We start from the raw sequence: 13180 nt of genomic DNA, 5'->3' as shown, positions 1-13180 counted from the left end.
AGTGTTGAATAAGGTTGTGTCCATGGAGAGGAGAAGAGAATGTCTGCATGTGTGTGTATGTGTGTGTATGTGTGTGTATGTGTGTGTATGTGTGTGCATGTGTGTGCATGTGTGTGTATGTGTGTATGTGTGTGCATGTGTGTGTATGTGTGTATGTGTGTATGTGTGTGTATGTGTGTGTATGTGTGTGCATGTGTGTGTATGTGTGTATGTGTGTGCATGTGTGTGCATGTGTGTGTATGTGTGTGCATGTGTGTGTATGTGTGCATGTGTGTGCATGTGTGTGTATGTGTGTGGATGTGTGTATGTGTGCATGTGTGTGTATGTGTGTGCATGTGTGTGCATGTGTGTGCATGTGTGTGTATGTGTGCATGTGTGTGTATGTGTGTGCATGTGTGTGCATGTGTGTGTATGTGTGTATGTGTGTGCATGTGTGTGTATGTGTGTGCATGTGTGTGCATGTGTGTGTATGTGTGTGTATGTGTGTGTATGTGTGTGTATGTGTGTGCATGTGTGTGTATGTGTGTACCTCTTGCCGGGGGGCAAGGGCTGTGGAGGGGGAGGAGGAGAGTCGTATTGGCGGATGATGTCTCTGACGTTGCAGCTGGGGGTGATGCTCTCCTGCTGCTCTGACCACTTCACCACCTCTCCAGCAGGGGGCGGTGGAGAGGTCACCACCGGGGCTGCACACACATTCAACATTACACACCCACACGCATGGACACACACACATACAAACATTACAGACACATCTCTGAGTCAACTCTCTTCTATAATATTTTATTGTGCGTGTGTGTGTATCTGTGCTTTGTGTATATGTATCTGTGGTGTGTGTGAGGGGTCAGGGGTCAGGGGTCAAGGGTCAGGGGTGGCTCTCACCAAACTTCCTGGCCCTCTGGTCCTTGTTGATGGGGATGGCTGGAGCTTGTCTCTTGGCAACACTGTCTGTCCCCGACGACACGCCCTGGAGAGAGACATGGTGACTACACTGACCATTGACTTTTACTGTAACACCTGACCTTAACACCTGACCTTGACACCTGATCCCTCACTTTAACACCTGCCAATGACCTTAACTCCTGACCTCTGAACATAGAATGGGGGCTTCTCACTTGGGGTGTGCTGGCTTTGGGCTTCGTCTCCATGGTGACCTTAAGGCTCTTCTCTGCAGCATGAGGGGCGGGGCTTGGAGCAGACAGGGGTGGGGCGTGTGGCTGGGGGGCGGAGCCAGCAGGGTCTGGGGAGGTGGGATACGAACTGGGGGGGAGGTTGGCATACGGAGAGGGAGGGATGGGGGAGTAGGGAGAGGAGTAAGGGGAGAGGGGGTGGGGGAGGAGAGGGCTCATGGGGGGGCTGCTGATGGGGGAGGTGGGGGGTGAGGTGATGGGAGAGGTAACCAAGGCCATGGCCTGCATGGTCATCTGCTGAGCCTGGGAGGGAGGAGAGGAGGGAGGGGCAAGGGGGCAGGAGAGGAGGGAGGGGCAGGGGGGCAGGAGAGGAGGGAGGGGCAAGGGGGCAGGAGAGGAGGGAGGGGCAGGGGGACAGGAGAGGAGGGAGGGGCAGGGGGCAGGAGAGGAGGGAGGGGCAGGGGGGCAGGAGAGGAGGGAGGGGCAGGGGGCAGGAGAGGAGGGAGGGGCAGGGGGACAGGAGAGGAGGGAGGGGCAGGGGGGCAGGAGAGGAGGGAGGGGCAGGGGGCAGGAGAGGAGGGAGGGGCAGGGGGGCAGGAGAGGAGGGAGGGGCAGGGGGACAGGAGAGGAGGGAGGGGCAGGGGGCAGGAGAGGAGGGAGGGGCAGGGGGGCAGGAGAGGAGGGAGGGGCAGGGGGGCAGGAGAGGAGGGAGGGGCAGGGGGGCAGGAGAGGAGGGAGGGGCAGGGGGGCAGGAGAGGAGGGAGGGGCAGGGGGGCAGGAGAGGAGGGAGGGGCAGGGGGGCAGGAGAGGAGGGAGGGGCAGGGGGGCAGGAGAGGAGGGAGGGGCAGGGGGGCAGGAGAGGAGGGAGGGGCAGGGGGGCAGGAGAGGAGGGAGGGGCAGGGGGGCAGGAGAGGAGGGAGGGGCAGGGGGGCAGGAGAGGAGGGAGGGGCAGGGGGGCAGGAGAGGAGGGAGGGGCAGGGGGGCAGGAGAGGAGGGAGGGGCAGGGGGACAGGAGAAGAGGGGCAGGGGGACATGGTGATTATTTCAAGAGAGGAAGAAGGGTGAAAGGACAGGAGTGGAGAAGGTAGCCATGGTTACCATGATGACAGCCTGCTGGTTGATAATGGCTTGCTGCTGCTGAGCTATCACTGCATCCTGAGAGTCTGGGAGGAGGAGGAGGAGGAGGAGGAGAGAGGGGGAGGAGGAAGGAATAAGGATGCTGTCTGATAACAGGTGAATTAAAAAACGATGCACAAACAAGGTGTTTAGTGATGTCTGTTGTTGTTCAAAAGCAACATAGCTCCAGTGCTATAACAATTGTAATATAACAGGTGTAATATAACAGGTGTAATACAAAATACTAAGAACATTGTTTCCATGGCGATGCATACGTGTGGCTGCAGGAGGGGCGACCGGGGAGAGCGGGGGTGATATAACCTCTCCTGGCATCATGGGTAGAACCCTCACCGCTGCACACACACGGAACACGTTACACACAACATGTTACACACACACAACATGTCACAAGAGGGAGAGAGGGAGAGGGAGGGAGAGAAAGAGAAGGAGAGAGAGAGGAAGAGAGAGAGGCTGACCTCCAGGCTGGGGGGGTTGTCCGTAGGGGCTGTTGTGACCCCCGACCCCTCCACCCCCCCTCAGTCTGCTGGACAGCTCCGAGGGACGCTCCACTTCCTGGGGGTCAAAGGTCAAATGTTACACCAGAGTGTTGTAGTTCCCCTCTGAACCCTGCTCTCCCAGTGCTGTCATGCAAGGCGCTGGTCTGGACCCTAACCCTAACCCTAACCCTAACACCTGCCCATCAGGAGCGGCTTGTTTCAGCGTCTTGCCCCAGGACACTCGCACACATGGCCAGGAGGAGTCGGAGATCACACCTACCTCCTGAGCCACAGGAACCCCTGTGGTGTGTGTGTGGTTTGTATGTGTGTATGTGCGTTGATCTGGGTGTGTGTGTGTGAGTGAAGGTGTGTGTGTGTGTGTGTGTGTGTGTGAGTGAGTGAAGGTGTGTGTGTGTCATTAAATAGTAAGCCATTCATTAGCTGAGTGTTGGCTCCTTGTAAGGAGATCTCGGTGTTGGGAGGGGAAATCACCGTGGCGATCTGGTCGCAATGACAGTTACGGTAACCGGGTAACCAGAGATGTTAGCAGGCGAGTCTGTGCCTGTACAACACATCTGATACATGCTCATTCACTTCCAGATATCACAGAGAACAACATCCACTCACTCACTCACTTACTCACTGTTACGGCAGGACACAGTTGATATGGTAGCTAGCATGGCTAGATAGCACAGCTGCCATTGTGGTTAGCATAGGTAGAGGACACCATTAGCATTTTATCCAGCATAGATAGATAACATAGCTACCATTGTACGTAGCATTTCTAACACCAACTACAAAATTAGCTCGATAACATAGCTACCATTGCATCTGTCATGGCTGGATAACACTACAACCATTGTCGCTAGCATAGCTAAGTAACACAGCCATGATTGTACCTGTCATAGCTATATAACATTGCTACCATTGTAGCTAGCATAGCTGGATGACACAGCTACAATTGTACCTAGCATAATAAGCATTGGTAATTAACTTAGCATAACCTTGTATTACGAACACCAACCCAATCTGCCTAATTTAGTATGGCTGGCTAAACTAGCCTTAGCCTAACCTAGCCTGACTGGCTAAACTAGCATGACTTGCTAAACTAGCATGGCTTGCTAACCTAGCAGTTGGTTAACCTAGCCTGGCTAGCTAAACTAGCCTTAGCAAACAGCACTCACCGCACTGTCGGCCAGAACAGGGTCAAACAGACTGTCAAGGTAGCGGTCCATCCCTCTGTGGGGCTCCAGGTCTGGATGAACACACACACATCACACAGTATATGTGAATGTATGTGAGTCTGTACTGTGTGTGTATCTACATGTATGTGTGTCAAGTGGCTGAGCGGTTAGGGAATCGGGCTAGTAATCAGAAGGTTGCCAGATCGATTCCCGGCAATGCCAACTGACGTTGTGTCCTTGAGCAGGGCACTTCATCCTACTTGCCTCGGGGGGAATGTCCCTGTACTTACTTTAAGTCGCTCTGGATAAGAGCGTCTGCTAAATGACTAAATGTAATGTGTGTGTGTACCTTGGCTGAGTGGTCCATCGGGTAGAGTAGAGAATTTGGAGGCAAGGTCTTCTTTAGAGTCAAACCCACTGCCCAGGAGACTACTGTAACACACACACACACAAATACACACACGTACATACAGAGACACACACACATTTATTCACAAAAGAATAAAAGACACATGTTTTGCTTTCTTTGGTAAGTGACCATGGTACCTAGGGATATATAGGGGGGACAATACAAGGCAGGAAAGAATTAACTGAGGGAGGGAGAGAGAGAGGCCTATATGCTGTGGTTGGTCCCGACCCGGCAGGGTCCTAGGGAGAGAGAGAGAGAGAGAGGGAGAGAGAGAGAGAGAGAAAGAGAGAGGGAGAGAGAGAGAGGAAGGGAGAGAGAGAGAGGGAGAGAGAAAGAGGGAGAGAGAGAGGGAAAGAGAGAGGGGGAGAAAGAGAGAGGAGAGAGGAGAGACAGGGAGAGAGAGAGGGGGAGAAAGAGAGAGGAGAGAGAGAGAGAGAGAGAGAGAGAGAGAGAGAGAGAGAGAGAGAGAGAGAGGGAGAGAGAGAGGGAGAGAGAGAGAGGGAGAGAAGGAGAGAGAGAGGGAGAGAGAGAGAGAAGGAGAGAGAGAGGGAGAGAAGGAGAGAGGGAGAGAAGGAGAGAGAGAGAGAGAGAGAGAGAGAGAGAGAGAGAGAGAGAGAGAGAGAGAGAGAGAGAGAGAGAGAGGCCTACATGCTGTTGTTGGCCCTGACCCTGGCAGGGTCCTGGGTGGAGATGATGAAGTAGGAGGGCAGCTTGGGGACGTCTGGGGACATCTCCAGGTCAGACAGCAGGTCACACACTAGGTCTCCACCCTCCAGCTCCACCCACTGGGCTGCTTCCCTCAGCAGCACCGACCAGCCACACCGGCCCTCCGTCACACCCCTGAACACACACACACACACGCCAAATACACACAAACTCACACACCATACATACACACACATGCCATACACACACACACACACACACTCACACACCATACACACACATCAGGGTTAGCTGCTGAGGCATCAAAGGAAAGGAATGTGTGTGTGTCTGTGGTGTGTGTGTCTTTGGTGTGTGAGTTTGGTGTGTGTTTGGTGTGCGTGTGTGTACCTGTGTTGCAGAATGTCTTGAGCCAGATCCTCTCCTGTGGTCCAGGAGTTGAGAGGACAGAGGAAGGAATCACCTGTAGTCATAAACACACACATACACACACACATGGACACACACATGGACACACACATGGACACACACACACACCACAAACATACACCACACACACACACACCACACATAAGTCCAGTATCAGGTGGTAACTAATTCTCAGAGCCGACAAGACTATCTGGATGAGTCAGATAAATGTGTGTGTGTGTGTGTGTAGAAGGAGACTCTCTCTACATGTCTCAGTCTGTGTTTGTGTGTGTAACACAGGGTGTGTGTGTGTGTATGTGTGTGTAACACGTGTAACACAGTATTAGCGTGTGTATGTGTGTCTCACCATCAAAGCAGTGTATGTGTAACACAGTGTGAGCTCTGTGCCGGTTGGCTGTCCACTCCAGCAGGCAGGGGGGGTGTGTCCGTGCCTCAGGTCGCCGTGACGACCCCTGCATGGCCTGGAGCAGTCGGTGCTGACACACACAGTCATACCCCCCCGGGCCATAGTCTGATACAAACCTGCACTCACACACACACAAAGTGGTATGTGTGTGAGAGTGTGTGTGTGTGCGTGTGCGTGTGTGAGAGAGTGTGTATGTGTGTGTGTGTGTGTCGTACTTGAGCAGGTACTTCTGCAGTCTGTGGGAGGGGCTGAAGGAGGACAGGCAGGCAGCCAGGAGCAGCCAGCCCCGCTCACAGTTCAGAACGTTGGGGTTCCGCCACACCTGGTTGGAGGAGAGGCAGGAAGTTAGAGTTATGTTGGGAAAACAACGTCATGTGATTATCTTATTTCCTTGTAGGGGCGGAGCCTGACCTGATTGGCCACCTGTGCCAGGATCTCGTCTCGGAGGCCGGGGTTGGCCAGTCCTCTGTGGATGATGTAGTTCCCAAACAGGTTCTCCTGAGCACCGCTCAGACTGGGGTCCCCCATGAACCTGAGAATCTGACAGCACAACACTCATTAAGGAATCTCCATTTGTCACAAATCTGCCTTAAGGAATCTCTATTTCTCACAGATATATTTGTATGTGTGTGCATATGGTGTGTGTGTACCAGTGTGAAGACATCCAATGCTCCTTGTTTCAGCTCTTCGTCCACTCTTGTCAGAGACCTCTCCAGAGGAGCTGCCAACATCCCAAACAACGGCTCCTATAACACACAAACACACAAACACACAACACTCACAGCTCTTGCAGTGTGTTGGACCTGGTAGTGATCCTTCACTATGTGTGTGAGTGTGTGTTCCCACCCTGAAGATGGCTCGTATGTAGTGAGTGATCAGGTAGTTGTTGAGGTCCAGAGGGAGGGTCAGCTGGGGCTCCACCTGCACCCTGGGGGCCTGGACCAGAGCCAGACACTCCGAGTGGAGTACCTCCCCTCCTAGAGCCACACACACACCACACACCACACCACACACACACCACACACCACACCACACACACACACACACACCACACACACACCACACACACACACACACACACACACACACCACACCACACACACCACACCACACACCACACACACACACACCACACACACACCACACCACAAACACACACCACACACACACAGCATACACACACCACACACACACACCACACACCACACACACACACCACACCACACACACACACCACACACACACACAGCATACACACACCACACACACACACCACACACACCACACACACACCACACACACACACACCATACACACACCACACACACACACACACACCACACACACACCACACACACACACCACACACCACACACACCACACACACCACACCGTACACACACCACACACACACACACCACACCACACACCACACACACCACACACACACCACACACACACACACACACACACACCACACACACACCACACACGCACACCACACACACACACACCACACACACACACACACACCACACACACACCACACACACACACACACCACACACACCACACACACACCACACACACACCACACACACACACACACCATACACACACAGTATACACACACACAAAAACAGGCATGCACAGATAACTGTCTGTGTGAGGTGTGTTTGCGTGTGTCACGTGTGTGTGAAATGTGTGTGTGTGTGGCGTGTGTGTGTGGTGTGTGTGTGTGTGTGTGTGTGGTACCTGCAGTAGCTTGGAGCAAAGCAGCTAGTTCAGCAGGGATGGGCAGAGTTGTGACATCCACCACCTCTCTGTTAACACGGTCCTGCACACACACACACACACACCATACACACACACACCATACACACAAACGTCTGGTCGTTAATAGTCTGTGGTTATGGTTAAAGTTAGTTTTTAGTAGATAGTGTTCTGTAGTTCTGGTGAAGGTTAGTAGTGACTCTCACCTCCTCTGCTTTCCTGGCTGGCTCTATCACCATCTGAAACAAAGAGTACTCACTCACACTCATCCCTCCATCATTAACAAATAAAGTACACCCCTCCTCCCCCCATCCTCCCCCCTCCCCTCATCCTCCCCTCCTCCCCCCATCCTCCCCCCATCCTCCCCTCATCCTCCCCTCCTCCCCCCATCCCCCCCTCATCCCCCCCTCATCCTCCCCACATCATCCCCTCCTCCCCCCATCCTCCCCTCCTCCCCTCATCCTCCCCCCATCCTCCCCTCATCCTCCCCACATCATCCCCTCCTCCCCCCATCCTCCCCTCATCCTCCCCTCCTCCCCCCATCCCCCCCTCATCCCCCCCTCATCCTCCCCACATCATCCCCTCCCTCTCCCCATCCTCCCCTCATCCTCCCCTCCTCCCCCCATCCCCCCCTCATCCCCCCCTCATCCTCCCCACATCATCCCCTCCCTCTCCCCATCCTCCCCTCCTCCCCTCATCCTCCCCTCATCCTCCCCTCATCCTCCCCTCCTCCCCTCTTCCTCCCCCCTCCCCCCTTCCCTCCCTCCTACCCTGACGTAGCGCCGATGAACAACGTAGAGACGCACAGCAGAACGCAGTTTGATCAGGTACTTCCTCCTCATCGCAAACCTCTGCCTGTCCAGACAGGAAGTGGAGGACCAAATCAACAGAGTGTGAGTGTATATGTGTGTGTGTGTGTGTAGGTGTGTGTGTGGTTGTGTGTGTGTGTGTAGGTGCATATGTGTGTGTGTATGTGTGTGTGTATGAGTGTGTGTGTACCTGGCTAGGTAGCCCTTGCTGCGGGTCTGAAACAGGACCATGTTGAGTCTGAATATGAGGAAGTTCTTCCGTACGAAGAACATGCGTGTGTATCTCTGTAGCGTCATGGCAGCCAAGATCAGAACACGGTCACGCTTTGCCTCCAACAGCTGGTACAAGTCCTCCTTCAGGAACAGCTGCACACACACACACACACACACACACACACACACACCATACACACACACACACACCATACACTCATGTAGTTTTACATGACATTAGACATGGTGAATGATGAGTGATTTAGCAGATGCTGTCTTTCCAGTCTTAAGGTCCAACCTCCCCTCACCTTGGACACGCCCACCTGGTAGGCTCCTTCTCTGACAGGACAGAGCTGATGCAGCATCTGCACACAGTTCTCTCCATCTGCAGGGGGGGGGTCCACCATACACAGCAGAGCCTTGTACCTGACACACACACACATACACACAAGAACACCCACAGAGGAAACAGAAACGGACTCACACATGCAGTGACATGAGATAAGGTGTCTCCCTGTTGAGTGACCAATCAGAAGCCTGTTACGCTCCTGTTCCTCTGTAGCAGCTTAGAGTCATATGACCTACCTGAGCAGGAAGTTGTGGAAGAGCATTCTGATTGGATAACCCTCCTTCCTGATGCGAATTGTTTCCATGATACCAGAGTAGCGAAGCTGAGAGTTGACCAGCTCCATGTCAAACATGGCTGGCTCCTACACACACACACACACACCACACAAACATACACACACCCACACAAATCACAAACACACATGTCAGAATCAGAATCCAGTTTAATAGGCAAGTAGTTTAAAAAACTAGGAATTTACTTTGGTGGCAAGGTGCATACAGTAAACATTTAAGAATTAATAGTGTTTAAATATCAAAAGTACAAAATGTTTTTTTATAGCATATCAGCAGCTCCATATCAAACATAGCTGGCTCCTGCATAACACACACACACTTGCACACACAGATGCACACACACAGACACATGTACACACACTAAATACGCACGTACTGGATCCTACCTTGTGGTGGTTGGGCTTGATGCAGCGGACAAAGTATGGGTTACACCTGCAAAACATACACACATTTGTATGGGTGTGTGTGTGTGTGTGTGTGTGTGTGAGTGTGTTTTGTGTGTTTGTGAACCTCTCCATCTTTTCCACCAGCTCCTGCAGGCTGCTCTGGAACTTGGCGCTGACGGTGTTGGCATGGAAACGGCGTGCGGTGCTCCCCCTCCTCAGGGCGGTGCGTTGCTGAGCAACACTCTCACAGTGCTTCAGGAACAGGCTGGACACCATCTTAACACACACACACACACACATACACACACACATACACACACACACACGTACACACACAGACACAGACACACACATACACACACACACACGTACACACACACGTACACACACACACACAGACACACACGCCTGCATGTTGAGGGGACTAGTATGAGTAACCAGACCAAGTTTGGTGCATGTGGGACCTTCCTAGTCAGAGTTATACAGTCCTGCCCTGAAATCAACCCCCCCATGTCATTTCTGTTATGTATGACACACCTTGTTCCTGCTCTGTGTGAAGAGATCCAGTACATCCTGTCGGACTGAATCAAAGTTCTTGTCCAGAAACTTATGTACCTGTCGGACACAACCAGAATATCAGCAGAACTTCAGCAGAACCTCAGCAGAACCTCAGCAGAACCTCAGAATGTTATATGTGTGTGTGAGTACCTGGTAGGTGACCCTCCCAGCGTAGTGTTTCAGGGTAAACTCAGGGAGGGGCATCTTGGGCCGGGCATACAGGAGGCTGTTACCATGGTGATAGTGGCACTTCTGGAGGAAAGTGTGGTCCGTTGCCTGGCAACAACAAGGACTAGGTCAGACATTGCCATGGAAACAGCGACCCGGAACATGGGCGGCGGGTGGATGACAGACAGGAAGTGGTGCAGGGGAACTGAGGTACCTGGGGGAAGCCACTCTGGTCGTCAAGGACACGAAGTATCCCATGAGGCTTTGCAGAAATGATGTCCATGACGGCCTGGTTGTCGGTGAAGGAGATCTGCTTCCAGATGATCTGCTCTCGCATATACTCCTCCTGGTGCCATGGCAACAACGCTCACAACACCTCCATGTTGCCTCCATGTCCACACGGGGTGTGTGTGTTTATGTGTGTGAGTGTGTATATGTGTGTATATGTGTGTGAGCCCACCTGCTCTTCCTGGAAGATGACTGTGTTGGAGTAGAACTGCAGAGTTTCGTTGGCGTAGTTGATACACAGCTGCTCAAAGCTGTTCACAGCTAGATCCTGCAGGGGAGCAGAAAGGGATGTTGGTATATGTGTATGTGTGGAAACCAGGTGAGTGTGTGTTTATGTGTGTATGTGTGTAACCTCAAAACCGTAGATGTCCAGTATAGAGATGGACAGGGCCTCATTGCGAGGGTAGACACGCCCATTAATCTTCTCTGTCAACCAATTAAATAGCAGTGAGTATAGTATCTTGGCAACAGCGTCCCTACGGAAACACAGTAAAAGATAAGGGTTCAAAGCTCTGTAGGTGAGAGGTGCAAAACTATACGCACACACACAGCTGGCCTTGAAAAAAACACACACATACAGACACACACCACACACACGCACACTCTCTCTCTCTCACCTGGCGTCCACAGCACTCTCCACAGTTAGAGGAGTGTAGATCTTCTCCCTGACTGTGTCCTGGAGGAGAACATGACACACTCTCAGTAGTGTGAGACTGTGTGTGAGTGAGTGTGTGTGTGAGAGTGTGTGTGAGTGTGTGTGTGTGTGCGAGTGTGTGTGTGCGCGAGTGTGTGAGTGTGTGTGAGTGTGAGGGTTACCGTGAGTTTGTAGGTGACAGCCTTCTGCAGGGCGTCAGGTGAGACGAGCAGCAGCTCTGAGACCACCCGGATCTCCTGAGTACTGCTCACCGCTGCCACCTCCTGGCCCTCCACCTGCACACACACATGAATATGCACATACACACGCGCACACATTCACACACATACATACACACACAAACATGGAGTCAGCACCAACTGACAGCTGCTACTCACATGGTAGCATTTGAACTTTGTGTACCTTGTCAGGTGTGTGTACCTGCTTCAGGTGAGTGTGTACCTGCTTCAGGTGAGTGTGTACCTGCTTCAGGTGAGTGTGTACCTGCTTCAGGTGAGTGTGTGTGTACCTGGTGAGACTGGAAGTACAGGTTTCCCAGGTGCAGGACGGAGGACAGCAGTCTAAAGATGCTATTCTGCTCCTCAGCATTGAAGCCCAGCGTCTCCATAGCACCCAGAAGATGCCCAAAATCTGCAGCGTCGTCTTTCCCCTCGATCAAACAGTCCCCTCCCTGAGAACAAAGACCAGGCAGGTGTGTGTACTTGGTTCAAGGGTGTGTGTACCTGGTTCAGGAGTGTGTGTACTTGGTTCAAGGGTGTGTGTACCTGGTTCAGGAGTGTGTGTACCTGGTTCAGGGGTGTGTGTACTTGGTTCAAGGGTGTGTGTACCTGGTTCAGGGGTGTGTGTACCTGGTTCAGGAGTGTGTGTACCTGGTTCAGGAGTGTGTGTACCTGGTTCAGGGGTGTGTGTGCCTGGTTCAGGAGTGTGTGTACCTGGTTCAGGAGTGTGTGTACCTGGTTCAGGAGTGTGTGTACCTGGTTCAGGGGTGTGTGTGCCTGGTTCAGGAGTGTGTGTACCTGGTTCAAGTAGTAGTAGGTCTCAGCCTCCTGGAGAAACAGCAATCTCTTGTCGTAGTCTGGAAGTCCTGCCAGCATCTCATAGAAGATGTGGTAGTTCCTCTCTGATCTGGCCTGGGTCACATCACATCACTCCTGTGTAATGGGTTAACCCTAACCCTCACATCACTCCTGTGTAATGGGTTAACCCTAACCCTCACATCACTCCTGTGTAATGGGTTAACCCTAACCCTCACATCACTCCTGTGTAATGGGTTAACCCTAACCCTCACATCACTCCTGTGTAATGGGTTAACCCTAACCCTCACATCACTCCTGTGTAATGGGTTAACCCTAACCCTCACATCACTCCTGTGTAATGGGTTAACCCTAACCCTCACATCACTCCTGTGTAATGGGTTAACCCTAACCCTCACATCACTCCTGTGTAATGGGTTAACCCTAACCCTCACATCACTCCTGTGTAATGGGTTAACCCTAACCCATAAAAGATGTGGTAATTCCTCTCTGATCTGGCTTGGGGTGGGGGGGGCTTTGTCACATCACTCCTGTGTAATGGGACTCCACTGTCTGTGTGTGAGTGTACGTGTGAGTGTACGTGTGTGTGTGTGTGTGTGTGTGTGTGTGTGTGTATGAGTCACCTGGAAGACGATACGGGACTTCTCCAGCAGGTACTGAGATGTTATGGCACCACTGATCACACCTCTGTCAGAACACACACACACTCAACCTAACGACACCCTAATCACCTCTAAGAATTTACTCTTAAGTAACAAGCAGGTCAATGATTGACTTTCACACCATTGTTAGAATGTGTGTGTGTGAGTGTGTGTGGGATATT

General features: G+C 52.4%; 1 protein-coding gene across 1 annotated transcript in view; it reads right to left on the bottom strand.

Annotated features, from left to right (window-relative positions):
• myo15ab (myosin XVAb) overlaps positions 1 to 13180 on the bottom strand; it is a 36856-nt gene that overhangs the window by 12742 nt on the left and 10934 nt on the right. The window contains 33 exon segments of the mRNA XM_084685884.1: positions 530 to 683; positions 880 to 964; positions 1059 to 1430; positions 2226 to 2301; positions 2533 to 2596; positions 2720 to 2816; positions 3925 to 3995; positions 4274 to 4356; positions 4982 to 5173; positions 5387 to 5459; positions 5772 to 5947; positions 6047 to 6153; positions 6243 to 6371; positions 6482 to 6577; positions 6678 to 6808; positions 7587 to 7668; positions 7811 to 7843; positions 8375 to 8459; positions 8604 to 8779; positions 8935 to 9052; positions 9212 to 9336; positions 9655 to 9700; positions 9779 to 9930; positions 10192 to 10269; positions 10363 to 10488; positions 10595 to 10726; positions 10841 to 10936; positions 11021 to 11144; positions 11286 to 11344; positions 11485 to 11598; positions 11832 to 11993; positions 12340 to 12453; positions 12981 to 13044. Of these exon segments, the coding sequence (XP_084542010.1) occupies positions 530 to 683; positions 880 to 964; positions 1059 to 1430; positions 2226 to 2301; positions 2533 to 2596; positions 2720 to 2816; positions 3925 to 3995; positions 4274 to 4356; positions 4982 to 5173; positions 5387 to 5459; positions 5772 to 5947; positions 6047 to 6153; positions 6243 to 6371; positions 6482 to 6577; positions 6678 to 6808; positions 7587 to 7668; positions 7811 to 7843; positions 8375 to 8459; positions 8604 to 8779; positions 8935 to 9052; positions 9212 to 9336; positions 9655 to 9700; positions 9779 to 9930; positions 10192 to 10269; positions 10363 to 10488; positions 10595 to 10726; positions 10841 to 10936; positions 11021 to 11144; positions 11286 to 11344; positions 11485 to 11598; positions 11832 to 11993; positions 12340 to 12453; positions 12981 to 13044 (3792 nt within the window).

The sequence above is a fragment of the Hypomesus nipponensis genome, chromosome 21, assembly GCF_054491055.1.
Source record: "Hypomesus nipponensis isolate SF chromosome 21, ASM5449105v1, whole genome shotgun sequence".
Lineage (NCBI taxonomy): Eukaryota > Metazoa > Chordata > Actinopteri > Osmeriformes > Osmeridae > Hypomesus > Hypomesus nipponensis.
This window is presented reverse-complemented; position numbering and strand designations above follow the sequence as displayed.